The 25,654-nt window shown below is 43.4% G+C and overlaps 1 protein-coding gene across 2 annotated transcripts in view; it reads left to right on the top strand.

Moving 5' to 3' along the window:
* COL5A1 (collagen type V alpha 1 chain) overlaps window positions 1-25,654 on the top strand; it is a 193,569-nt gene that overhangs the window by 138,559 nt on the left and 29,356 nt on the right. For both annotated transcript variants that reach the window (XM_060270186.1, XM_060270185.1), the window contains exons 30-49: window positions 860-967; window positions 1,889-1,942; window positions 8,051-8,104; window positions 10,058-10,102; window positions 10,220-10,273; window positions 10,395-10,439; window positions 11,137-11,190; window positions 11,365-11,418; window positions 13,832-13,885; window positions 16,042-16,149; window positions 16,578-16,667; window positions 17,257-17,310; window positions 18,382-18,489; window positions 21,141-21,248; window positions 21,888-21,941; window positions 23,667-23,720; window positions 24,342-24,449; window positions 24,551-24,604; window positions 24,709-24,816; window positions 25,538-25,591. In XM_060270186.1, the coding sequence (XP_060126169.1) occupies window positions 860-967; window positions 1,889-1,942; window positions 8,051-8,104; window positions 10,058-10,102; window positions 10,220-10,273; window positions 10,395-10,439; window positions 11,137-11,190; window positions 11,365-11,418; window positions 13,832-13,885; window positions 16,042-16,149; window positions 16,578-16,667; window positions 17,257-17,310; window positions 18,382-18,489; window positions 21,141-21,248; window positions 21,888-21,941; window positions 23,667-23,720; window positions 24,342-24,449; window positions 24,551-24,604; window positions 24,709-24,816; window positions 25,538-25,591 (1,422 nt within the window). The remainder of the gene's footprint in view (window positions 1-859; window positions 968-1,888; window positions 1,943-8,050; window positions 8,105-10,057; window positions 10,103-10,219; window positions 10,274-10,394; window positions 10,440-11,136; window positions 11,191-11,364; window positions 11,419-13,831; window positions 13,886-16,041; window positions 16,150-16,577; window positions 16,668-17,256; window positions 17,311-18,381; window positions 18,490-21,140; window positions 21,249-21,887; window positions 21,942-23,666; window positions 23,721-24,341; window positions 24,450-24,550; window positions 24,605-24,708; window positions 24,817-25,537; window positions 25,592-25,654) is intronic.

A 25,654-nucleotide genomic window follows, 5' to 3' on the forward strand; every position in this document is an offset into this window, starting at 1 on the left:
TTCCTGCTTCTGAAATTCATCTGAAGGTATACAGATCCTCTGGGAAGGGACAGTTTTTCTCTAGGCAGTGAAAAATCTGACACTCCCTTCTTCAGACAAGGCCTGAAAGTTGGAGAATAGGAAGTATGTTTTGTTGCTGTGACTTTCACATAACTTATGTTAACATGTGGCCCAGGAGCTGCAGGCAGTTGAAGATGGGATCTCCAGTCATGGGGCCGGGATTTATGGATTCATTGGCTCTTTAGGCTTTCTAGTAGTGTGGGATCTGCTGAGGGAAGGGTCCTCATCTACTTCCTCCTCCTCCTCCTTGGAGACCTCCATTTCCAGGTCTGGGCCAGGGCTGAAAACTGACACCTTGGCAGTCCATTGCCAAGGCACAATTGGTAGGGATGTGGGAGAGGGCCTTCCCAGTGGCTGCTTTTATACTTTGGAATTCCTTCTCTAGAAAAGCCAGACTGGCTCCCTCAGTGCTGTCCTTCTGCCACCAGTGAAGACCATTTTATTCCAACAGGGCTTTTTATGGGGTCACTGTTTTTAAAGGAACAGGCTCTTTATAGGGCTGTGCAGTCTTTTATTATATGCATCTTAATAGATATTTTTATATTGTTTTAATTGTGTTAAAGTTTAATTACTGCTTAATGATGATCTTTGCTTTTTAGGCTTTTTGTGTTTTATATGTGTTTTGTATTCTTAGCTGTAAGCTGCCTTGAGTTCTGCTCCGGAAAGAAGTTGGGGTGTTGTTGTTGTTTTGCAATTCTGTTTAACATCACCCTTAAAAATTAACCTGCAGGTTAATGGTGAGTGTGTGATGGGCTTTCTAAAGGATCAAGAAATTCACCTCTTTTCTGATTCTTGACAGGGGGAAATTGGACCCCCAGGTCCACGAGGCGAAGATGGCCCTGAAGGACCAAAGGGTCGCGGAGGCCCCAATGGCGACCCTGGTCCTCTGGGCCCTGCAGGAGAAAAAGTAAGAGCACTATGTGAATGGTACTGTGGATCATGTGATGAGTTATGATAGAGCAGAGCTTTCCAGACTTTTCATGTTGGCGGCACACTTTTTAGACATGCATCATTTCACGGCATTGTAGTCCAGTTTTACTAGCAAACTGGAGGTTAAACTAACCCCTTTCTAGCTTTCCTGCTCCAGGAGAAGTGTGGGGAGCGTTCGCCTAGCACTCCTATGACACACAGTTTGGAAAGCTCTGTGATAGGGTTTTGAACAGTCGGAATTTAGGATTTAGGATTTATTCCACAGCATCTATGTCTGTTCCAATCAGACTTCCTGCTAGTTAAGAGATATACTGTACCAAATCCTACCTGGGCCATTTTACTGGTGCCACTGGCAGTGTCTTTTCCGAGCAGGACTCTCTGGATTCAGGAGACCAGGGGTGGATCAAAGCCTATTCTGTTATTACTGTTACCATTTCTTGGATTACCCTGGTAGAGAAAGGGCTGCCCATCATTCACCCATCCAATGCTGGCCTAGTCTTCATTTTGGATCATGCCCCAAAGCTAGGGATTCCTTCCCACCCCAAAAATATTTGACCTGTGTCACAGTTTTAGTCAAAGCAAATGAACTGAATCTAACAAACCAAAGTTAGTCAGTTCTTTTTATTTTAATGGGTCTGCTTGTCCTACTCAGAGCAGACCCATTGAAATTAATGGCTCTAAGGCAGTCATGTCTACTAAATTCAGTGGATCTACTCTGAGCAAGGCTTGCACTGGGTACAACTGCGCCACCCTGTTCTGAATAAGACGAATGATGGATACAAGTCCGCTTTTGGTTTTGTGTAAGCATAAAGGCTAATTCTGGAGTTAGGTTAAATATAGAGTTTCCCCGAATAAAACCTGTTTTCTTCATTTCTTAAATATTGGTTTGTTTCTACAGGGCAAGCTTGGTGTTCCTGGGTTACCGGGATACCCTGGGAGACTTGGCCCCAAGGTAAGCCTTGTTTCGTTTGTGGAGAATTATCTGTTTGGGATGCTCACTTTAAAAAGTTTCAGAGATTGTTATACCTCTAGGAAGAAGGTCTTGTATCTGATAGATGCCTCTCTTCACAAGTTTCTTTTTAAATTGTCCGTATTTATCCTCCTATCAGAATGATGTGTGGTCCAGCAGTGGGGCCAATGGTGAGAGCTTGGGTACCAGAACTGTGTCCCAGTCCCTCCATTCCAGCAGCATTGCCTTTACAAATGGGGTGTGGATCTTTCTCCACTCTGTCCAGGATAGTTTTAGGAAAGGAAGTGCCCTTACTGATGGGGAAGGGGGAGGGGCCTCGATCTGCACCCATGGAATGTCATTTTGTTCCCTAATCAAGGGGATCAGAGATTTAATCCGAAATGCTCCAAAACCTCCCTTAGGTCTGTGCCTAAATGACATTTCATAATTTATTCTAGATTTTCCCCCCTGGATGAGACAGATAGAATTAGCTTTCATTGCCATTTTTAAGCAGAGAAGAGAGAATATAGATGAGCAAAACCTGAACAAATATATGAGAACTTTGGAAGAATAGACATTTTAATCACAGCTATCCTGTCAAGCCAACTGAGATTTGAATGCTTCCATTTCGCCAATTCTTGGGAAATATCTTTTAGCGGGTTTTATAGTTTCTGCAACTAAGATGCTTAAGTTCTGATGTTAAATTAATGCCAATATATTTAAAGGCACTGTGGGCAATACTCAATTCTGATTGTGATATTAGTTGTTCAAAAGTCATTGTGGGTAAGTTAATTGGAAGAATGGCAGATTTTGCATTATTTATTTCCAGTTCTACAACTGCATGAAATGCATTCAGTTGTGTTTTGAGTGGTTGAAGTGCATTAAGAGAGTCAGAAAATTAACCAGTGTCATCAGTGAACATAATACTAATTTTGTGCTCAATATTTCTAATTTTCACACCCTAAATAGTTGCACCTGCCCACAAATGAATGGCAAGCACCTCTATAACCACTACAAAGAGCAGTAGCGACCTTGACAAGTGCCCCTATTGAGGTGGATGGGTTTGGTGTCATACCCATTTACTGTAATGATGGTGTTGGACTGTAGGTAAAATTGATTGATCATATGCAGGAATTGCTTACCAAATTGTCATAGAATCATGGAGTTGGAAGAGACCACAAGGGCCATCCAGTCCAACCCCCTGCCAAGCAGGAAACACCATCAAAGCATTCCTGACAGATGGCTGTCAAACCTCCGCTTAAAGACCTCCAAAGAAGGAGACTCCACCACACTCCTTGGCAGCAAGTTCCACTGTCGAACAGCTCTTACTGTCAGGAAGTTCTTCCTTGTCATTTAGATAATAAATATTTTTTTAAAGTGCCATTGAATTCTGTCAGAGATTTTTAAGGAATCGAGAGAAATTAAAGTTCCAGAGGAGTTTTGTGTGTGGAGTTCATGAATAACAATAAGGATTCTCCTTACTGAGTCTAATATAGTCCTGTAAGAGATAGAGCCAGTTTGGCCAGTTGAAATATATTGTCCAATAAAAATATTATATTTTTTGGCCATTACTGTCGTGAAAAGTTTTGCATCAATGTTAATAAGAGCAATAGGTCTATAAGAGTCCCTGATTTCAGCAATAGGGTCAGTTCTGAGGTTCACAATGTATGGGGAATTTCATCTCAATCTAAAATTGAACTAAATAGTCTAATTTACCAGAGTGAGAGCTCCATTCCAAATGCCTTATAATCTTCCCTTGAGAAGCCTTCTGGTCCTGGTGATTTCCCCAATGTTAGTCTTTTTATTGCTTCCTGTACTTCCTGTTGGGATATTGGTTGATTCAAATAATCCCTTTGCACTTCTGACAAAAGGCACACTTAAGAGAGATGAAGTTCTATAGAGGATTGTGAAGGATTGTTAGGAGGAGTACAGGGAAGATTTCTTGGAATATTTCACCAATTGCCAAAGTATCAATGGACCTTCCTGGAGGCTTTCGTCAAACACCGGACTATCATAATTGGTACGATACAGAACCAACCTTGCCAAACATGCAACCTTTAGCTGCCCTGGGAGCAGAAAGCTCCACTTGTGCGGAATCACATGAGCAGTGGAGATCTGCCGCACAAATGCCCAGGCAATCATGGGAGCAAGCAGGGGCTATCAGCTTTACTCCAAGCCTTCCATTCCCATGACAGGATGATAAACACAAATACAAGTACTGTACCTTAAATATGTTGACACTGGATAACTGCACTCTTGATAGGTGAATAAAACAGAGAGTATTGTGATCAAGTGTGTGGTGTCCTGTTTTTCCTGTTGCTCTTGACGTTCCAGGGGAGATTGCCTTTTTCTAAGTTGTGGGAGGGCACCGTCAGATACGTTAATCAATGTTGAAAGCTGAAGATCTTTTGGCATATTTTCAGCTTGTTGGTTGTCACTCAGCACACACTGAGTTGTTAACTGCTGAGCTGTTAATATTGAAAGGAAAGCCTCAATGGTAGGCAATGCCAGCCTCCTTCAGGGCAGCTGTATAAGGGTGAAAATCTCATTGCTGGGCGAGACTGACCAGACCAGATTGATGTCTTGAAATATGGCAGTGCTGGATTCTTCATATTTTAAGACCCTGATGTTACAGAGTGCTTTAAATATGGTAAAGTCTATAATGCTTAAAACAGATGACAATATTACGCGAGGCTTCACCCATTTTGTTTTGGCCTCCAGGGACTCTGTGTGCCCTCTCCACATATGTTATTGACATGGTGGTATTTATATTCAAGGGGACCCAGGTGGCGCTGTGGTTAAACCACTGAGCCTAGGGCTTGCTGATCAGAAGGTCGGTGGTTCGAATCCCTGTGACGGGGTGAGCTCCCGTTGCTCGGTCCCAGCTCCTGCCAACCTAGCAGTTCGAAAGCACGTCAAAATGCAAGTAGATAAATAGGAACCGCTACAGCGGGAAGGTAAACGGCGTTTCCATGTGCTGCTCTGGTTTGCCAGAAGCGGCTTTGTCATGCTGGCCACATGACCTGGAAGCTATACGCCGGCTCCCTCGGCCAATAATGCAAGATGAGCGCGCAACCCCAGAGTCGGTCACGACTGGACCTAATGGTCAGGGGTCCCTTTACCTTTACTATTTATATTCAAAGTAAGTATCCAATCCACCAGAAATTGAGCCACATCTCTCCTTTCCCGATTCTCTGGGTAGGCCTGTGTTTTTTTGGGGGAAAATTACATCTATTTCTGTCTGGTTGTTCCTCGAGCTTCAGGGCACAATCCTCCGTGGCCTTATGCATTATTTGTATATCAGATTGATTAGTGGTTGCACTACATTTGTAGTTTGAGAGCTGTCTTTTGGTTAATTAGAAAGGATTTCAAATTTCTGCGAAAACGGTGCTAATGCTGTGGTCTAGTCACACGTTAGGGCATGGCAAATTCTGTCTATGTAGGCACCTGAGTCTCTATTGGCCTCCATAACCGCTGCCACTTTCCTGCCATTTTGCGGGCAACCATTCCCATTAGACATATAAGTGTCTGAGGCCTTGTCTGAGTCCTCAGATATTGAGCCTTGAGTTTGTTCAGACATTAGAGCTAAATGTGTGGACTTGCGTTTAGATCCTCAAAATCCTTGAATTATTACTGTTCCCATGTCCATCAGTGTATAATTTTTTTGCTGTACCAAAGCCTATGGTTGTCCCTCAATGCAATTTTCACCCTGTTGTGTTCAGAGACGTAAGATTATGCTGCCATTTAGCTTTGCAGTTAGCTACGCCACCCCCACTCCCCAGTTTTAAACACAAAAGCAATTTTAAATAAACAGATCTTCAGAGCCTGCAAACCTTTTGCAAATCTCTAGGAAAATTTACGCTCATAATAAATGCCTCTTCGAGACAAGAGCTCGTAGCATTCAAGCTGCCTCATCAACCTTAAATTATTAAGCAGGGATGCTGCTCCAGGCACCAGGAGTGCACACGAGAGATCCGACAGGGTACCAGGGGACTAAGGAATCAAAGCATCCCGGGTGATGCTGCTGTAGGCGCTCTGAGGAAACCCTTTGATGCCAGCATCGACTGCCTCCCTCTCTGTGCTTCCACTCTGAGCAGTCTTAAGAAGGAGAGCACCAAAGCCAGGCTCCCATATTACTCTCCATTCAAACTGTTGGATAATTAATTAAGGATAATGATTACAAAGCCAGTGCCACTATAGCATAAAAGTGGTGGCCCCATTTCTAGGATAAAAGGGGGTGCCAACCCCATGCTCACTTTCATTTTGAGTGGGTGTCCAAAAATTCTCTTTTTTTAAGAAAATGAGAAATACCCTGTGCTTTGATTAGAAATCTCTCCCTCCCCCACCTCTCCCTCCCTCCCTCCCTCCCTCTCCCTCTCTCTCTCTTTCTCATATATTTTATCACAGCCTCTAGAGATACTATGTGTTTGGAGCAATGTTAATGTTGTTGTTTTTCTTTGATATTTTTTTTAAAGCATGGTGTTTCATTCTTTATTTTTAATGCTTGTTGGGTGGGGGGCAGATTTGTTTGATGTTTGAGATATAATTAACCAGGAAGATTCGTTCCTTGCCTGTATATATTTCACAGAATCATAAAAAAATGGGCCCCAAGGCTTAGCTGGTCCAACCCTCTGCAATGCAGGAATCAGAGCTAGATAATATTGGACCATAAAGAAGGCTGATTGCCGAAGAATTGATGCTTTTGAATTATGGTGCTGGAGGAGACTCTTGAGAGTCCCATGGACTGCAAGAAGATCAAACCTATCCATTCTGAAGGAAATCAGCCCTGAGTGCTCCCTGGAAGGACAGATCGTGAAGCTGAGGCTCCAATACTTTGGCCACCTCATGAGAAGAGAAGACTCCCTGGAAAAGACCCTGATGTTGGGAAAGATGGAGGGCATGACAGAGAAGGGGACGACAGAGGACGAGATGGTTGGACAGTGTTCTCGAAGCTACCAACATGAGTCTGACCAAACTGCGGGAGGCAGTGGAAGACAGGAGTGCCTGGTGTGCTCTGGTCCATGGGGTCACAAAGAGTCAGACACGACTAAACAACTAAACAACAACAACAAATAGTTTTGACTACTACATTGGGCAATCCTTTGGGCCACCTCACCTCACCATGCCTTGCTCTTGGAGGACTCTACCGTTTCCTTGTTTGTCCTGTTGCAATTGGATTCAATAACTCTTTTTTTCTTTTAATGATTTTTGTTTTATTACGACAAAGTAATAATCATAAATAAATAAGAATAAAAATGTGCACCCCACCACCGAGACCCTTCCATTGTAACTATAAAACCTCCCAAAATTTCAACACCTCTTGTGATGGTTTGACCCCTTTCCATTTTAACAGTACAAATTCTACAAACACCCTCCATATCTCCTCAGAATCATTTCTCGTGCATATTCCCAGTCGTACCTTAATGGCATATGTTAATTTAATGGCACATGTTAATTTATCATTCATAGCTATATCCCACACCTCTTTATACCATTCTTCCATTTTATATTCTGCTTTCCCCTTCAACTTCCTAGCTATAATAATTTGTGCAGCTATCAATAAATTTGTGAGCAAGTCCTTCATAGCCTGTGAACCTTCCACCCCTTCGTAAATTAATAATAATGCTACCTCTGGACTTTTGGTCAGCTTTAACCCAGTGATTTCTATTATCTCCTTAAATACCCTTTGTCAAAGAAATTGTACATATTTACAGCCCCACCACATGTGAACATAATTTCCTGTTTCCTGGATTCAGTAACTTTGTTGTAGTGTTTTACTGATCGCTATCTGATGCATTTTAGTGATTATAAGCTGCTTTGTGAGAAGATGGGATTATAAACTGCTTTGTGAGGGTGCTGGGTCGAGCCAGTATGGTTCATGGCTAGATTGTCAGACTAGGACCAGGTCGACCAGGCTTCACATCCCAACTAGGCCATGAAGCCCCCTGGGCCAGTCACTGCCTCTCAGACTAATCTGCCTCACAGGGTTGTTGTGAGGATAAAATGGGGAGGAGGAGAACTATGTAAGTCAATATAAGTGTTTAAAACAAACTAAGGAATGGTCTTGGAATTCACATTGACATCCTGCATGCTCTTTTTCTCTCCCTTCAGGGCTCCATTGGATTTCCAGGGTTTCCAGGAGCAAATGGTGAGAAAGGAGGAAGGGTAAGAGTCTTTTCTTCTTCTTTTTATGCCAATGCTCGACTCATTCCTATTGCAGAATTGTAGAGTTGGAAGGGACCCCACGGGTCATCTAGTGAAACCCACATCACTCTTTGCCCTGTTCTGAAACCCTCATTTTTTTTCCTCCAGTGCATGTTTATGACACCTGAGAATGGGGAAATCAAAGAGTAAGGGGACGTGACAAGGATCCCTTGTGATTAGGATAACACCGAGGGGCTGGTTAAAAGGCTTTGTGTTTATTTGTCCAAGTGCAAAGCAAACTCCATTTCCATAATTATGAGACCAATTGGCAGTTGGGTGTGGGTGGGGGCTCTCATATTCTTCAACAGCACCTATGCTACAATGAGAGAGCATGGACAGCGTTAAATTTCCCTTTTGCTCTCATTTAAATTCAAATTGCTTCTAACAGGCATGCTTGATCGGAATGCAGGAGGTATAAATTGCTTTTCAACATGTTAATATTGTGCCGTCTAAATTTAGTTTACATAACTTGAGGACGGGAGGGGGGCCATGTACTTCCCCCCCCCCCCGCGATCCTGGCTGCTCTTATTTTTCTGGTGCACAATTTTCAACCCTTGATTGTTAGTCACAAATTACTTCCCCACCCCACCCCCCTAGCCCGGGGAGGCTTTGGGCAGCTTTTCATTCCACTGAGTCGTGTCTTTTGAAATGACACCCTCTCCTTGCTGAATCATGGGACAAATTCAAATGCCATGCAGTGAGGAAAACTATCAGCAAAAGCACCACTCTACTGCAACTGTCTGAAGCCCAGCCCAGCTCATAGAACCATAGAACTACAAAGTTGGAAGGAACTCTGAGGCTCATCTAGTTGAATTTCCTGAAATGCAGGAATCTTAACTATATAAGACAGGACAGATGACCATCCAAACGCTTCATAAAAACCTCCAAATGAAGGAGAGTCCACCACCTTCTGAGGGAGTCCATTCTACTGTCAAACAGCTCTTACCTTCAAAAAGTTATTCCTGATGTTTAGTTAGAAGCTCCTTTCTAGTAACTTGAATCCATTAGTTTTGGTCCTACCCTCTGGAGCAGGAGAGAACAAGCTTTTTCCAACTTCCATTTTTCAGCCCTTTAGATATTTGGAGATGGCTAACATATGTCCTCTAAGTCTCCTCTTTTCTAGCCTAAGCATACCCAACTTCCTCTACCGTTCCCCATAAAGCTTAGTTTCCAGACCCTGGATCATCTTGGTCACCCTCCTCTAATCCGTTGAAAGTCAACAGAATTCAAGACAGTAATCTTGCATTTTGTCCTGAGTAGCATTTGACTGAATTGATATGATGGAGCAGAGTGTTCATTAACATTTCGGTTGCTCAGAGTCGGTTGCAAACATTTGCAATCCAGATAGGGGAGAGGATGTTGTCAGTTTGGCTGGGGGAGCCTGTAACAGCCAGGAGACAAGAGTCAGGGGTGGAAGAAGCTGCAGGACTGGAGAGTGAAGAACAGGTACAGGAGGAGGGAGAGATTGGTCAGGCAAGTGTAAAGTCAAGAGCTTCCACACCTCTTCCACCTGCCCTTATCTCTTCTACTCCACTGTCTCCTGGAACCAGAAAAGGATTGAAGTAGGAGGAGCAGAAACAGGTTACACGCAAGCAGAATCTTCGTCTGCTTGCGCACAGCTTGGGTGGGGCCGACACATAAGCTGAGGTCAGGGGGAAGCGCCTCTCTTTTGCTGCAGCTTCCTCATTGGGTGCCTACCTAGAAGTAGCTGAGAGGCATACAACTGATGGACATGCCTTTCCCTAACTTGTAAGTAGAGTTTTGGTGATAAAAAGTGAATTCCTCACTTGGGACATCCCATGCCTGACAGTGCCATGACATCCAACCTCTGCTTGAGTACCTCCAATGAGTTAGAGTTCAAGGTACTCTGTCCCAACTGATTTAAGGTCACCTCTTTTTTTTCCCTGGTTCTAGGGTACTCCTGGTAAACCTGGACCAAGAGGACAGCGGGGTCCAACGGTAAGCCACCCTGTCCCTTCCTGTTTCTTGGCTTCTCTGGGATTGGCTTTTGGGCCAGTTTTTGCATCATCAGACAGGTCACACTGTAACAAGTTTCCTTCCTTATCTCTTCTCAAGGGTCCCAGAGGAGAACGTGGTCAGAGAGGCATCACCGGAAAACCAGGGCCCAAGGTATTTGGGATTCCAGACACCCTCCCCCCAGATCTATGTTGTGTGCTCAAACTGATGTTTCTGCCCTTGTGACCTTGGTAGCCCTCTCATTCTAATGTCCTTGTTTTTTCTTCATTAAAAGGGCAACTCTGGCGGTGATGGCCCCCCTGGTCCTCCAGGCGAAAGGGTAAGAAAAAAACAGACTGAAACAGGAGCTTAGATGAGAGATAAACATGGACTTTTAGGCAGTAAGGGGCAACTTGGTAGAAGTTCGTAAAACAGCAGGGGGGAGAGGATAGAGAGAGGTTCCCCCCGCCCTCCTGACACTGGAACCTGTGGACGTCCAGTAAAGTTGAATGTGGGAAGATTCAGGACAGAGGAAAGAAAGTCCTCCTTCACACAGCACATAGTTAAACTAGGGAACTTGCTTCCACAGTAGGCAGTGATAGCCACCAACCTAGATGGCTTTAAAATGGAGTTCACAGAGGAGAAGGAGGCTATCAATGTCTGTTAGCCACAATGGCTATCCTCTGCCTCCATGGAGGGAGACAGTAACATTTCTAAACATCCATTTCTGGAAACCTCAGGAGGGGAGAAGACTCTTGTCCTCGAATTGTACTTTGGGACAGGATGCTAGACTAGATGGAACATGGGCCTGATCCAGCAGGCTTTTCTTACGTTCTTATGAAGGAAAGTTGTAGTAGTAACAGCAACAGAAGAGCCTCCCTCTGCTGTAATTATGCATTTACCTCTGATTGATGGATCTTGAGGTTCTACCAAACCTGCCCCACTCCTTGCTCTAGAGCCCACCCCCAAGTGAGAGGCGGTTGCTTTAGCATCACCAGGTGGCAACACTAACTTTCTTGTGTTCTTTTGTTTCTAAGGGTCCTCCAGGGCCCCAAGGACCTACTGGCTTTCCTGGACCCAAAGGCCCACCAGTAAGTACAACAAGGAGAGAAGCATCTGCCCTTGACCCACCGATGCACCCAGTAAACCAAAACAGAGCTTTATAAACTCCTACAAGACAACCCACTGACTTGGATTCATCACACCTTGTATGTGAAGAAAATCATGCTGGCTGTGTCCTCTTAGCATTTTCTTTCCTCCTCTAGGGTCCACCAGGAAAGGATGGGTTGCCAGGACATCCTGGGCAGAGAGGTGAAACTGTAAGTATACAAAGATATTCCCCATACTGATAGATACTTGATGTGTGGTTGTGTTCTGTGTATTTGTGTGCTTTGCAGAGGATTCTTGGGCATGGTCCACTGCAGAATGAGAGTTCAACTTTCTGCTGGGGATATGTGTTGGAAGACCAACTGTGGCAGTCAAGATATCTTGGAAGGCCAACCATGGCATTCATTATATCTTGTAAGACCAACCATGGGATTCAATATATCTTGGCATGCCACCCACGGCAGTGGTAAAGATCTCTTGGAAGATGAACCATGGCACTCAAGATATATTGAAACACCAACCATAGCACTTAATAAATCTTTATAGGGCCTTGTCTGCCATTGCTGATCTTTTCATTGTGAGGAGCCACTGATAGACAACTAAGGGTCCCCCTAGACATTATTTGAAAATCAGTGGTATATCAACAGGCAACCTCTCTATTGTGCACCCTATTCAGAAGGAATAAAAAGGGGACATTTCAGCAGTTTTCAGGGGACAATAAAATGAGTGGGGGAATGTGGGCCATAGCACCATCATCAGTGTTCCTTTGGTTGGGTTGTAGCCGGTTGCCACCATTCTTCCTTAAATGACAACTAAGAATTTCTGCCTCCTTGGGAACAGGAGTTTATGGCTTTACTCTTCTGCTAAGGTCCTGCTTGTGGGCTTCCCATTAGGGCATCTGTTAGGCCACTAAGTGAATAGGATGCAGAAATAGATGGGCCACTGGCCTGATCTACCATAGCAGGCTCTTTTTATGTTCTTACAATTCCCTTTTTCTTCTTAGAGCTCATTCATCAGAGTCTTACAGTCTAAACCAGCCTCCTCTGCTGAAAGCTGGTGCCCTTCTGAGTTGCACCCCAACTCTCATCATTACCAGCCAATTGTGCTGGGTTTGGAGGAGTTTTGGTGCAAACCATCAGTTCTGATGCACTTGATTCATACACCTTCCAATCTGTGGAAAGTTTCGGTTCAGTAACAACCAAACTTTTGAACCTCATATAATCTGCTTTCCCATCTGACCACCTGCAAATATTTAGATACTCCTTCTGTCGCATTTCATTTCCCTATCACTATCTCCTGCAGGATTTTTTTTGGGGTGTGTGTGTGTTAAGTTTCATTTTATAAAGTATATAAAACAGAGAGAACAGTTATAGCAACAGACTAAAATGAAAACAAAATATGACAAACGTAACTACAAAATAGGCGGCTAGAATGAGTCCACTTGCACATGAGTTAAAATAGCAAGGTCACTCTTAAGTAAAGACTATCAATGTTATCTAATTATCAAGTCTAGTTCCAGATTTGCCAGGCTGGTGACAAGGCTGTCTTGAAAATGATGGCTCTATTGTATATGTCATAAAGGAATGCCAAATCATATTAAAAGTATCTGGAGGTTCTGGTCCATCTCGAAATTTAAATCCATTTTAGCTATATTCCAGAGTAAGTGGCACCAAGCATCCAGTGTCGGAATTTGCACTGTTTTCCACTGAGTTACAATTACTATTTGAGCTGCCAATATTATAGAATCATAGAACTGTAGAGTTGAAAGGGACCTTGAGAGTCATCTAGTCAAACCCTTGCAATGCAGGAATCTCAACTAGATCGTACACAACAGATGGCCATCCAATATCTGCTTTAAAATCCCCAATGAAAGAGAGTCTCCCACCTTCTGAGTGAATTTGTTCTACTGTCATATTGTTGTTGCTGTTAAGTCATTTAGTCGTGTCTGACTCTTCGTGACCCCATGGACCAGAGCATGCCAGGCACTCCTGTCTTCCACTGCCTCCCGCAGTTTGGTCAGACTCAAGTTGGTAGCTTCAAGAACACTGTCCAACCATCTCGTCCTCTGTCATCCTCTTCTCCTTGTGCCCTCCATCTTTCCCAACATCAGGGTCTTTTCTAGGGAGTCTTCTCTTCTCATGAGGTGGCCAAAGTATTGGAGCTTCAGCTTCAGGATCTGTCCTTCCAGTGAGCACTCAGGGCTGATTTCCTTTAGAATGGATAGGTTAGATCTTCTTGCAGTCCATGGGACTCTCAAGAGTCTCCTCCAGCACCATACATAAGACCAATTCTTTTGACAGTATATCTACATTGGTACTATCAAAAATATTCACTAAGATTAATTTTGGACAACAAACAATAGTTTCTTTAGTAATATCTATCATTTCTGTCAAAATTAAATTCCAAGAATCTTGCACCAACCTACATTCCAAGCGTAAATGATCATATGTATCAAGTCCTTTGGGATTTCTCCCTCTTTCTAAGACGATAAGAAAACTTATTGGAAGAAAATAAGCTAATCAATTTCAGCTGGATCATTATCTTCCATGATAACAGATTAGCAATTTATTTAGCTATCCACTGCTCTCTTAAAACAGCAATTTCTTATTTACTTTTTTCAAACAGGGTTTCCAAGGCAAGACAGGTCCCCCTGGGCCTCCAGGAGTTGTCGGTCCTCAGGTAAGCATCCCCTCCCCACCCACCCCAAACAACCCTATCCTCTTGCCAATTTCCTTCTCCCAACCATACAGGGAGAGCTGCCAACTATCCAATTATCTAGCAATTAGTAGACCCTGTCGGATTAATGGCAGAGTTAATTCTGTAAGCCCATGTTTGTGTCTGCTTTCTGGGGTGTAAAAGTCGACTGCCTGGTAATTATTGTTTGGATATGCTAAAACATAATTAGTGTAATCTTTGGAAACAGCATCGTTGCCAAGGCATTGTTAATGGAGTCAATGAGAAGTTTTGTGATGTTTGCTTTTCCTTTGTGAGATGCAGGGCGGGACACTTAGGGGTCTGCCCACACTTCCATTTGTCTCATGCTTTCTTATAATTTGCATCGGGTCAGTAGCACTGATCTGAAAGCTTATCATTTCTTAGCCCAACGCAGAAATGCGAAAACCGTTTGTGTTTTGTTTTTACAAAAAATGATTTTTTTACAGAACAAACGAAATACCCATTAAAACCCAAATAGAAATTGGTTCTCCTTCTGATCCATTCCTTTGGGGGGGGGGGGCTCCTGAATGGAAAAAAAACTCACACTTTCCCTTGTGAAACATTGTGAAGGTGTTCCTCTTTCACCTTCCCCCTTCTGTCTCCGCCCATGCCTTGTGTAAAAATTTCCAGTTATCTCAAGAGCCTCTTGATGTGCACTTCTAGTTCTCTGCCCTACACTATTATTATTATTTACAAAAGTGCTCCCCTTTTGCGCTCATGTGGGCATTGCACATATACCGTATGTGTACGTGTGTGAGAGTGAAAGCAGCTTCCCTTTCCAGTGCCAATAGTATCAGATGTGTGACCACAATGCAAAAATGGGGAATAACGGGAACGTAAACCATCCAAGTAGCTCCCCATTCCTTGGCTGCAGCAGCGGTCAGCACTCTGTGCTGTTGACACCTTAAATGTTTACATTATGGGCTATGTGAGTGGTCTTCCTTTAATATTAATCAAATTACAGTCTATTTTTAACTTGTTCTTGTTGGACTTCCCCTTGGGGGTTCCAGAGAAGTGGCAGTATTTTGTTGTTGTTGTTGTTGTTGTTGTTGTTGTTGTTGTTGTTGTCTTATTATTATTGTATGATATTGTGTGCTTGTGAACAGGAACAAAATGGACTTCAACAACCTCTGAAAAAGAAAAAGCAGGGCATGCACTGCAGTGCTGTGGCACAAGGGGGCAGAGAAAGGGGTGGTTAAGAAGGAAGAAAAGTGGAACAGTGATAGACAGGATATTGTGAGTTTCCACAGGTGCCTCCTTGAAATAGTTGTGGAGGAAGGTGTGGCATGAGGACCCAGAATCCCAGACAAAACTTGTGGCAGTACTAATCTGCACTGCAACAAGCAGTAGAAAACTTGGGACAAATGGAAAAGTGGATAGGCCCTTTCAGTGCTGTTGCTCCCTCTCCACTGGTCTGAGTGGCTAAGGGAGCAGAAAGGTCGGGACCACAAAGATGTACAGGTGAAACTTGGAAAATTAGAATATCGTTGAAAAGTGCATTTATTTCAGTAACGCAGTTTAAAAGGTGAAACCAATATATGAGATAGATGCATGACCTGCAAAGCAAGATATGTCAAGCTTTGATTTGTTGTAATTGTAATTATTTGCCGTTAGGTGGGTTAATTATAAATGGAATGTAATTAATGAAATGTAATAGCGAAGTTCATTTTTGTTTATTTTCGTATGATTGTAACTATTTGTTTGATTACTGTGGAATTTCCAAAAGAAAGCATTTGTAAAAATTAAAAGGAAAATTAAAAATAATAAGTTGCATTACTGTACTGAAATAAATGCACTTTTCGGCGATATTCTAATTTTCTGAGTTTCACCTGTACATAGATGTATTCATTCATTCAGTTGCAGATTGCATAATTATTTAAAACAACCCCAGTCCTTAGGCAGAATATAGAAATATGCACAGACTTTTATAGGTGTGAAAAGGTTGCAGCACTTGGGACTTACTTACTCTTGCTAAACCACAGCACTTGATGTGCTTCTCAGATCAAGCTCCCTCTCTCCAGTTCCAGTATTTTTGCATGTGTTGTTCTTGCTTTCAGTGTCGTATGGAAAATAAGTGTCTCCTTCTGTGCACTTAATTACTATCTATGCTTTCCTGGCAGGGTCCTACTGGGGAAACTGGTCCAATGGGTGAGCGTGGCCATCCAGGGCCCCCTGGACCTCCAGGTGAACAAGGACTTCCTGGGTTAGCTGGAAAGGAAGGAACAAAGGTGGGTCTGTTTTGATGCAATCATGGAATGAACCTGAGCAAGACCTTCTGCATGCAAAACAGATGCTCTACCCCTGAGCTATAGCCCCTCCCCAGGTAGGATTGGTCTGTATTGACCATAGGGGAGATCTTAATGATGTCCCCCATCAATTTGATTTCTCTCTCTCTCTGTTTAAACAAGAAACTTTTTAAAAAATGGCCCAAGGAATAGGAATTGCTTTTTTAAAAAATGCCTCTTGATTTGTTGGTTTTTTTTAATACATTTTGTTTATTATTTTTATTTTGCTAATTTCTGTTCTTAACATTTGAATCCTCACATTTTAAACAAAATGTTAACAACAAAAGTTTTGTTTTAAAAAAAAAATCCAACTGTGCAATTAAGCAATGAGTTTCTCCTTCCAATTCTGAACCTTGAACCTTTCCTTGCAGGGTGACCCGGGTCCTGCTGGCCTTCCTGGAAAAGATGGTCCATCTGGTCTGAGAGGATTCCCAGGAGATAGGGGTCTTCCTGGTCCAATCGTAAGTAACAAGACTTGCGTTGGAAGCATCACGCTTGCCTTCTGCTAATTTCCCCCCAACAATTTTAATAGTTTCTGCATACCAATTTGAGTCTGAGATGACAGAACCATATAATTGGTGTACATCAATATGTCCCTTTTCTGTGAGCCTATGAATGCTGGAAGGGTAGCTCTATGGGATGAGTGGACAACGATATCATTCACATATATGATAACCAAAAAAGGGGCCAGCAAGCCTTACACTTTTGTTGACTGTACAGCTGACAGCTGACATTGCCTGTCTACTCTAACTTACATTGTATTTCCAGTGCACAGGTTATTAATTATGGTCACCAACCGACTATCCATCCCTAGCCTCCATAATTTGAGCCAGAGCATAGCTTTGTTGGTGATATCAAAGGCTGAGGTCAGATAGACAAAAACATCATTTAAATATTTCTTGGAGGTGCCTGCATATTTCTCTCTTAAATGGTTTAAGGAAAAGCCCTGGTATACAGTTGACTTCCCCTAATAAAAGCCTGCTTGGTCATCTGCTAATTTTCCATTTGGGTGACCTTTCTCCCTTTTCTCTCCCATCTTCTTGCCTGCAGGGACCTGTGGGATTGAAGGGCAATGAAGGACCTCCTGGACCCCCAGGCCCAGCAGTAAGTACAAATCTTAGAATTGCATTGAATCTTCACATTTGCCAACAGCCAAATTCTTCCACTTTAGCTGCAGACTGTTCAGTTCTTTGTTTGCTTATCTTCTATTCAAAGCAAATTGTTGCACCTAAACTGTGGCATCTGGTGTCTGGCCCTGGGTTCTTTGGTAGGACTGGCTTTCCTGCATTCGTTCTAGAGAAAGTGGGATTCTACTCTTGTTTGAGAGCCAGCCGTCTGTTGACCCATTAGGAAGCTGGTGGAGTAGCCCTTATGTAGAGGGTGTAACAAGGCTGTGATTTTGGTTTTGACCTGCATTTGTCACAACCAGTGCTGTTTACATCCTGCTGCAGTTCAGTTTCTTCTCAATACTATGTTATTAGTCTCGCTGTCCACTACTTAATGTAATTTAGGTAACTTTTTACATCATGTAGGTAACTGACATTGGTCTCAGTGTAATGGTATGATGTTTAAAAAGCTGTTATACATTGTTTATGGATGTTAATTTTTCTATTTTGAGAACCAGTAGTTTTTAGAAGTATAAAAGCATAGAATTGTAGAATTAGAAGGGTCCCTGAGGATCATTCTAGTCCAACCCCCTGCAATGCAGGAATATGCAACTGTCTCATACAGATTTTGTACCTGCAATGCTCTGCTTACACAGTCAGAGGCAGTAATACTTTGAATACCAGTTGCTGAAAACCACAGGAAACAACAGAGTGCTCTTTTGCTCAGGATTCTCACTGACGTCTGGTTGGCCACTGTGAGAATAGGGAATGGACTAGATGGTCACTGGCCTGATCCAGAAGAGATCTTCTTATGTTGTACCTCCACTGTTGGATGCAGTAATGCTTCTGAGTACCAGTTGCTGGAAGCCACAGGAGGGGAGAGTGTTCTTACGCTCTGGTCCCCATCCCCTCACTAAAGAGGGCTCCAGGTCTGCAAGCAACCTGAAAGAGATCACTGAACCTGAAGTCAGCAAATGCTATTTACACGCACATTATTTTTGATGGTTTCATAGCAGCCTTTGTCTCATTGTTGAATGTCCACCAACCCTCTCTCCATCCTCTCATCCAGGGCTCTCCTGGTGAGCGAGGTCCTGCTGGCTCAGCCGGCCCCATCGGTCTGCCAGGGCGGCCTGGACCACAAGGGCCACCGGGCCCTGCTGGTGAGAAAGGGACCCCGGTAAGTCTTACATTCAGATCATGGTCAGTGGGTGGGGCTGGGATAGTCCTATCCTGCAAGTGATGCAAGTGGTTAGAATAATAGAATTTTAGACTTGGAATGAACCCCCTGCAATGCAGGAATCAAAGCTAAATAGTTTAGAATGGCAATATTTTTTTTAGGGATGTAACTCTGAGTTGAAAGGGTCATGGCCTAAGTTCTGCTTGGTGTAGGCCAATGAGAATGAGCAGACCTGAGCGTGTTGCGTGCATTCATTTCAATGGGTCTACTCTGAGTAATAATAATGATTTTACTATTTGTACCAGCATATACAAAAAATAATAAAACATTAAACATTGAAGAGAAATGGGACAGGGCCCATTGAGTTTGAAAATAATAGGCTACAGCCCATGGAATCTCAGCAGAATTTAGCAAAATAGCCTATAACATTGGGTTATTTATTTATTTATTTTCATATCATTTATACTGATTGATCCTAAAAAGATAACAGCCTCAATATGAGCTTACAAAAAAGACAAAACAATAAGAAAAGATGGACAATAGTTTAAGGCTTTCAAAAAGTTAAAATCACAATACGCTAAGCAAGATTAAAACTTGGATCAGCCATCTAAATGTGTAATGTGGTGAGATGCATGGGGGAGAGGCCTGTGTGTGTGTGTGTGTGTGTGTGTGTGTGTGTGTGTGTGTGTGTGTAAAAGGTATGATAATTCAATAGAGAGCTTCCATGTTCAGTAGCAGTGTATCTCCTTGCTCCCAGTCTCTGAGGATGTACCACTGGGCAGAATGGGTGGGTAGGTGTTGATGTTGATGGTTGATGGCCTTTCTTACATGACACCCCTTCTGTCTGGAAGGAGGATATCATTATTATTCTTGCTTCCCTTTCCCCTCCACTCTGAGCCATGATGGTCTCTCTCTTCTTCCCCACCACACACCGCTTGTGACTTTCGGAGGCGTGGAAAACACAGCCTCAGTAAGGCCTTTTCTCTCCTGCCTGCCCACCACCTCGAACTGAGTGTTGGCGTAGAGTTTTTGAAAGATGGCAGCCAGGGCCGAGGCACTAATCTCCCTCTCCGAGCTGTGTCGCAGACGTCTGCACCCTAGAGTTTATATATGTAATGTTTTCAGAGAGCTGAAATGGGTAGTTTATCTGATGCCAGATTGGTTACTGCAGAGAGCGCCTGGAATTCAAGGGAGAGGATGAAGTGATGCTCTTGGAAAGGAGAGAAACATCAAACACTCATCCTGTTGCAGGCAGGAGGAGGGAGTGCAGGGCAACTACCTGTCTCTGCTCACACTCTAAATCTAGGCCTTCAAGTAAAGTAAACGCCTTGAAACAGCAACTCATAAGAATGATAAAACCATAGATGTCTAGAGTTGGAAAAGACCCAAAGGGCAATCTAGTCCAACCCCCTGCAATGACAACTGAAGAAGCTAAGCTAATTTCAAAGTTTGCACTATTTCTTCTCCAGTCAGAACGAAGCATCGTTGATGTTTGAAGCTAAAAGTCTGCCCACTGAAATATAGCACGTCAACTAGGATGTACACCGGAATATTTCCACTGCGGAAGGCTTCAGCCCAGTGGCAGAGCATCTGCTTTGCACGCAGAAGGTCCCACTTTCAATCCCCACTTGTAAGGCTGGGAACACCCCCTGCCTGGAACCTTGGAGACTGCCTGCGGTCAGTCAGTGTAGACAATCCTGAGCCAGACGGACCAGCAGTCTGAGTCCAGCTTCCTATATTCCAAATTAATTCAGCCTTTTCTTGAGAACTATAAGGACTAAAACCTTACTTTGTGTTTAGGGAAGGGTCATGGCTCCGTGGCAGAGAATCTGCCTTGTATGCAGAAGGCCCCATGTTCAATCCCCACTGGTATCTCCAGGCAGGGCTAGGGAAAACACTCCTTGCCTGAAACCATGGAGATAATCCATAAGGCATTGTAGAACAGGAATGCAAAACATTTGGCCCTCCAGATGTTGCTGTACAGTAACTCACATCATCCCTGGCCATTATTCATTCTGGCAGCAAGGGCTTCTGGGAGTTGGAGTCAAACAACAGCTGGAGAGCCAAAGGTTCCCCCATCCTTGATTTCTGACTCAACGTAAGGAACCTTCCTGTATTCAGTGTCTTGGGTCAGTGGTACTTCGTATCACATTACATGCAGGTTCAGTTCCTGGTGGCAACTCCAGGTGCAGCTATGAACATACTCTGCCTGAAATCCTGGAGAGGTGCTGCCAGTCAGGGTAGACAATACTGAGGGATGGACCAGTGGGTCTGACTCTGTATAAAGCTGCTGATATATGTGCTTTCTTAATATACATACATACATACATATATATATTAAAAGAAAGAAAGCTTTAGTTGCAAATTGATGGGAGGGGATATCCATCCTGCCTGAGCTCAATATACTCTCTGATATAGACCTCCTCCTCACCTTCTTGAGGTAGAGACAACTAGATAGTTATTAATTTTTCATGTTTTGTTATGTTTATATATGTGGGGTATCATCATCATCATCTTAGTTTGTTTTTTATTCCTCAAAGCAAGGGCCTGAGTTAGGCATGTTTTAAAATGAGCAAGTTACACGTGTCAATATAGTGGAGAGGAATTTGATCTGGGATTTTGATTTCTCCTCCCCCTCTAACCTTTCTTAGGGTGAAAAAGGCCCTCAAGGACCAGCTGGCCGCGATGGTATCCAAGGTCCAGTTGGGTTACCTGGCCCAGCAGGACCTGTTGGGCCACCAGGGGAAGATGGAGACAAGGTAGGAAACATTTCCCAATACCACCCCCTGCTGCCCCCCAAAATAATCAGGTTAGCAAAACCTGCCACTAATCAATTATTGATCTAGCATTTACCCAGTGAAGGATATCCTCCTCTCCTTGCTAATGTTTTCACTGGGTTTTGTTCAACCTGCGTTTTACAGAGGGATTGCCCTACATTGTTGTGGAAATCAGCCCACAAGATAATCATTTGAAACGTACACCAGGGTATCCCTTTGTTTTCTGATGTGCATGTCTGGAGAGTGACCTTGTCCATCTGTGCCATGGGTGCTCTGAACATTGTACAAAGTGCAAAAGATTTAATCAGTGGTTGACACACAACAAGCAAATATACTGGAAAATTAACAAAAGTTGCAAAAAGGTTTCAACAAGTTACTATAATCAGTTTGCCCTTTTAATATCAGCTTTCTTAGCATTACGTGGCAAGCTGTGGTTACACATGATAGAGTGTTTTTGCACAACTAGTGCAGAATATGAACCAAGCAAATGCCGCCCTCACACACGCACCCCTTATCGATTGCTGACCAGAGCAATGCTCAATATCCTTAATCCTGAAACCAAACTTTATTGATTGCTCTAACAAAATATAATGCTGTTTGTGTTCTCCCCTTGTCGGATAGGGTGAAATTGGTGAACCAGGACAGAAGGGAAGTAAAGGTGACAAAGGGGAACAGGTAAGATGTGGTTTTCCTTTTAAGGTGGGTTGTTGCAAGCGGCGATGTAAGAAGGTATTATTTTCTGTTCCACTCTGTGGGAATCAAACCACAGGACAACTTTTGTTCTTCACCTGATGCTCCTCTTTATTCCAGGTACCTGAGAGAGGTCCCTGAACTCTTGAGACGCAGAGCCCTCTGAACACACTACAAAGTGCACAGTATTGATATAGTCATTGTCACGCAAATCACAGAGACTAACTTCCTCAGATATAAAATAGAAAAAAATTCCTTCAGTAGCACCTTAAAGACCAACTAAGTTTTTATTTTGGTATGAGCTTTCGTGTGCATGCACACTTCTTCAGATACATGCACACGAAAGCTCATACCAAAATAAAAACTTAGTTGGTCTTTAAGGTGCTACTGAAGGAATTTTTTTTTCTATTTTGCTTCGACTCAGACCAACACGGCTACCTACCTGTAACTTCCTCAGATATAGTGGAATACTACAGAGTGTCCAAAGCAATGTTGCAGAAATAGTTTTTCACCTTTTAGATTCAGTTTGTGTAGCAGTTATTTAGCTCTCCTGGCAGTCAGAGGTTATTCATGTTAGAACATTTTTGCACAGCTTTGTTGTTTGTGGCTAAAGCAGTACATGAATCATCAAATATCACCCTCATCATTATTCCATAGCACAATCTTTCTTATTGTTGGCCAGCACTAAGTTCATTATTCTTAATTCTGAAGCCAAACCTTATTGATTTCTCTTACACCTGTACCTGAAAGATGGTATTCCCTCAACCAAACCTGCCCAGGTTTTGAGATCTTCAGGGGAGGCCCTTCTCTTGGTCCTGCCACCCTTGTAGGGTCGCTTGGTGGGGATGTGGGAGAGGGCCTTCTTGGTGGCTGCTCCCAGACTTTGGAACTCTCTCCTTAGAGAAGCCAGACTGGCTCCCTCCTCATTCTGTTGGCAGGATGAAGACTTCCCTTTCCCAGTAGGCTTTTGAGAATTGCCTGCTTTTAATTAAAGAGTTGGTGCCAAAGAGTTGGTGTTTTTATTGTAAGTACAGTGGTACCCTGCAAGACAAATTTTTCACAAGATGAAAGCGTCTTGCGATCTGATGGTGACTCGCAATACGAATTTGTTTTGCGAAAAATTCATCTTGCGAATCGCGGTTTCCCATAGGAATGCATTGAAATTTAATTAATGTGTTGCTATGGGCAAAAAAAGAAATTTAAATGCATTCCTATGGGAAACTGCGATTTGCAAGATGAATTTTTCACAAAACGAATTGACTCGCTGAACAAATTTAATTCGTCTTGCGAGGCACCACTGTATTGGTATGGTTTAAGCTGATTTTATATATGTATATAGTTTTAATTCTATCAGTGTATGATTGTTTTCTAATTATGGTTTTTTTTATATGTTTTTAGTAGTTCTTGTTTTTATCTATAAGCTGCCTTGAGAACTGTCAGGGGGAAAGGCAGAGTATAAATAAGTATATAATAATAATGGTCTCATGCAGCATTCTTTTCATTTTGCCACCAAACCTGAATTTCATTTCCTTGTGTTCATCTTTCACCGAACCTGACATTATTATGTAATTTGGTTATCTTGTTATTACGTCATTCCACCCTGTTTGTTTCAGTGAAAAGGAAACTCAGTGTGGGGGAGAACATAATCAATTACACATCATTTGCAGGTGGGCAGCATTTCAATGAGCATGCATCTCTCTTTTTTTCCAGGGTCCACCAGGCCCTACTGGTCCACAGGGTCCAATTGGTCAACCAGGTCCAGCTGTAAGTATGGCTCCTATTTTCAGTCATCCAATATCTTGTCAAACTTCACTTGTATGGGAGCTGTACTGGACTTCATTCCAGGAATCCTTGAATATGTGAATATCATAGTCTCTGATCATGTTCAGAGTGCCTTTCCTCTACCATTGAGAAGCCACAGCCTGTTTCCTAGGATTCAAGGATCTAGTCTTCTGGCTTCAGGCTGAGTGGAGACCTCACAGCCCTTTCTCCTCAAAATTAAAGCAGGGGTAGCTAATGTGGTGACATCCAGATGTTTTTGGACCACAACTCCCAAAAGTCAACATATCCAATGGTCAGGTATGATCATTGGATATTGGAGCCCACAACACCTCAAAGGCCACCCCCAAATCAATCCCTGGGTGGGGACATGACTATAGAAATAAAAAGAGGGGAGACTCATTTCCTTAAGTTTCTCTCTTCCACCAGTTACCAGCCATCCAAATGAAACATGCTCCGTTTTGAGATGGCTGCCACAGTAGGGTAAATTTGCTGTGCTGAAATCTGTCCTTCCTTCCTGATCTGAAAAAAACCCCAACCATGTCACCTTTCCTTCATCCGGGATTTGCTCCATCCCCTCATTCATTTTGGTTGTGTGTTTTTTAGGGAGCTGATGGCGAGCCTGGCCCTCGAGGACAGCAGGGTCTCTTCGGTCAGAAAGGGGACGAAGGACCAAGAGGATTCCCTGGCCCTCCAGGACCTGTGGGGTTGCAGGTAATTTCCAAAGCAAGTTAAATGTAATTTATGGGAGGAAGGGAAAGGAAAGAAATGTGTGATTCAGATGCTCTACTCACTCTTCTGACACTGTTCCACAGGGCTTACCTGGACCTCCTGGTGAGAAGGGCGAAACAGGCGATGTTGGCCAAATGGTAAGGTTCCCATTTTCCCTGAAATGCTGCTATTGCCGTAGACTGCTTATGTCAAAAGGTTAACCTTTTCACCAATTAAATGTCTCTTTTTTCCTATCCTCCAGGGTCCTCCAGGGCCTCCAGGGCCAAGGGGTCCATCTGGGGCCCCAGGAGCTGATGGACCTCAAGGTCCACCAGGTGGGATTGGAAATCCTGGATCTGTCGGCGAGAAGGTAACCTATCTTTGGCTCATTTCTGTGCCCAAGTCCTTTGGGGTGGGGATTTGAGAGGAGGAGATGACCATCTGAGCAATGTTGTTTATCTGGATATAGGTAAAGTCAGGCAAGCGATGGACCTTGGCTAGGCTATAGCTCAGAGGGAGAGACATATGAAGGAAAGCCAAGAGTATGGTTAGCTCCAGTGCTTTGCGGGTTCCTCTTGCCATTTAACCATCAAAGGTTGGAACTGTGTACGGCAAGGAGATTGAGAAAAGCATCCTTGGCCACTTAAACCTTTAAGCTAGACAAGACACTTGCTAGATTCCTCTAACCAGCTCTTGGTGGTCATGCAGGAGATGGGTATCAATAGCTACTAACCATGATGGCTGTGCTCTGCCTCCGTGGTCGGAGGCAGCCATGCTTCTGAATACCAGTTGCTGGAAACCACAGAAGGGGAACTGCTCTTCCTCTCAGTTCCTGCTTGTGAGCTTCCCGTAATGTGTTGGCCACTGTGAGGACAGGACACTGGACTAGTTGGGCCACTGGCATGACCCAGGAGGATCTTCTTATGCTTTTGTGCCACCATGGAATCAGGCAAGCTTGTGGTCTGAGGGGTTAGGATTGCCAGAGAAAGAACAGGTGGGGTAGGAAGGGGAGGGCTAGAGTACAGCTCTTCCCCATATGAAAAGCAAAGGGCATGGCTATGTTTCATGGTCCTGACCTGCAATTTTTACAGGGTGAACCTGGAGAATCTGGAGAACCTGGCTTGCCTGGCGACGGTGGACCCCCGGTAAGGCCTTTATCTTCTTATAAAAATGACTGTGTTTGGGAATAAGATGGTATGAAATGGTGC

Source organism: Zootoca vivipara, chromosome Z (assembly GCF_963506605.1).
Source record: "Zootoca vivipara chromosome Z, rZooViv1.1, whole genome shotgun sequence".
Lineage (NCBI taxonomy): Eukaryota > Metazoa > Chordata > Lepidosauria > Squamata > Lacertidae > Zootoca > Zootoca vivipara.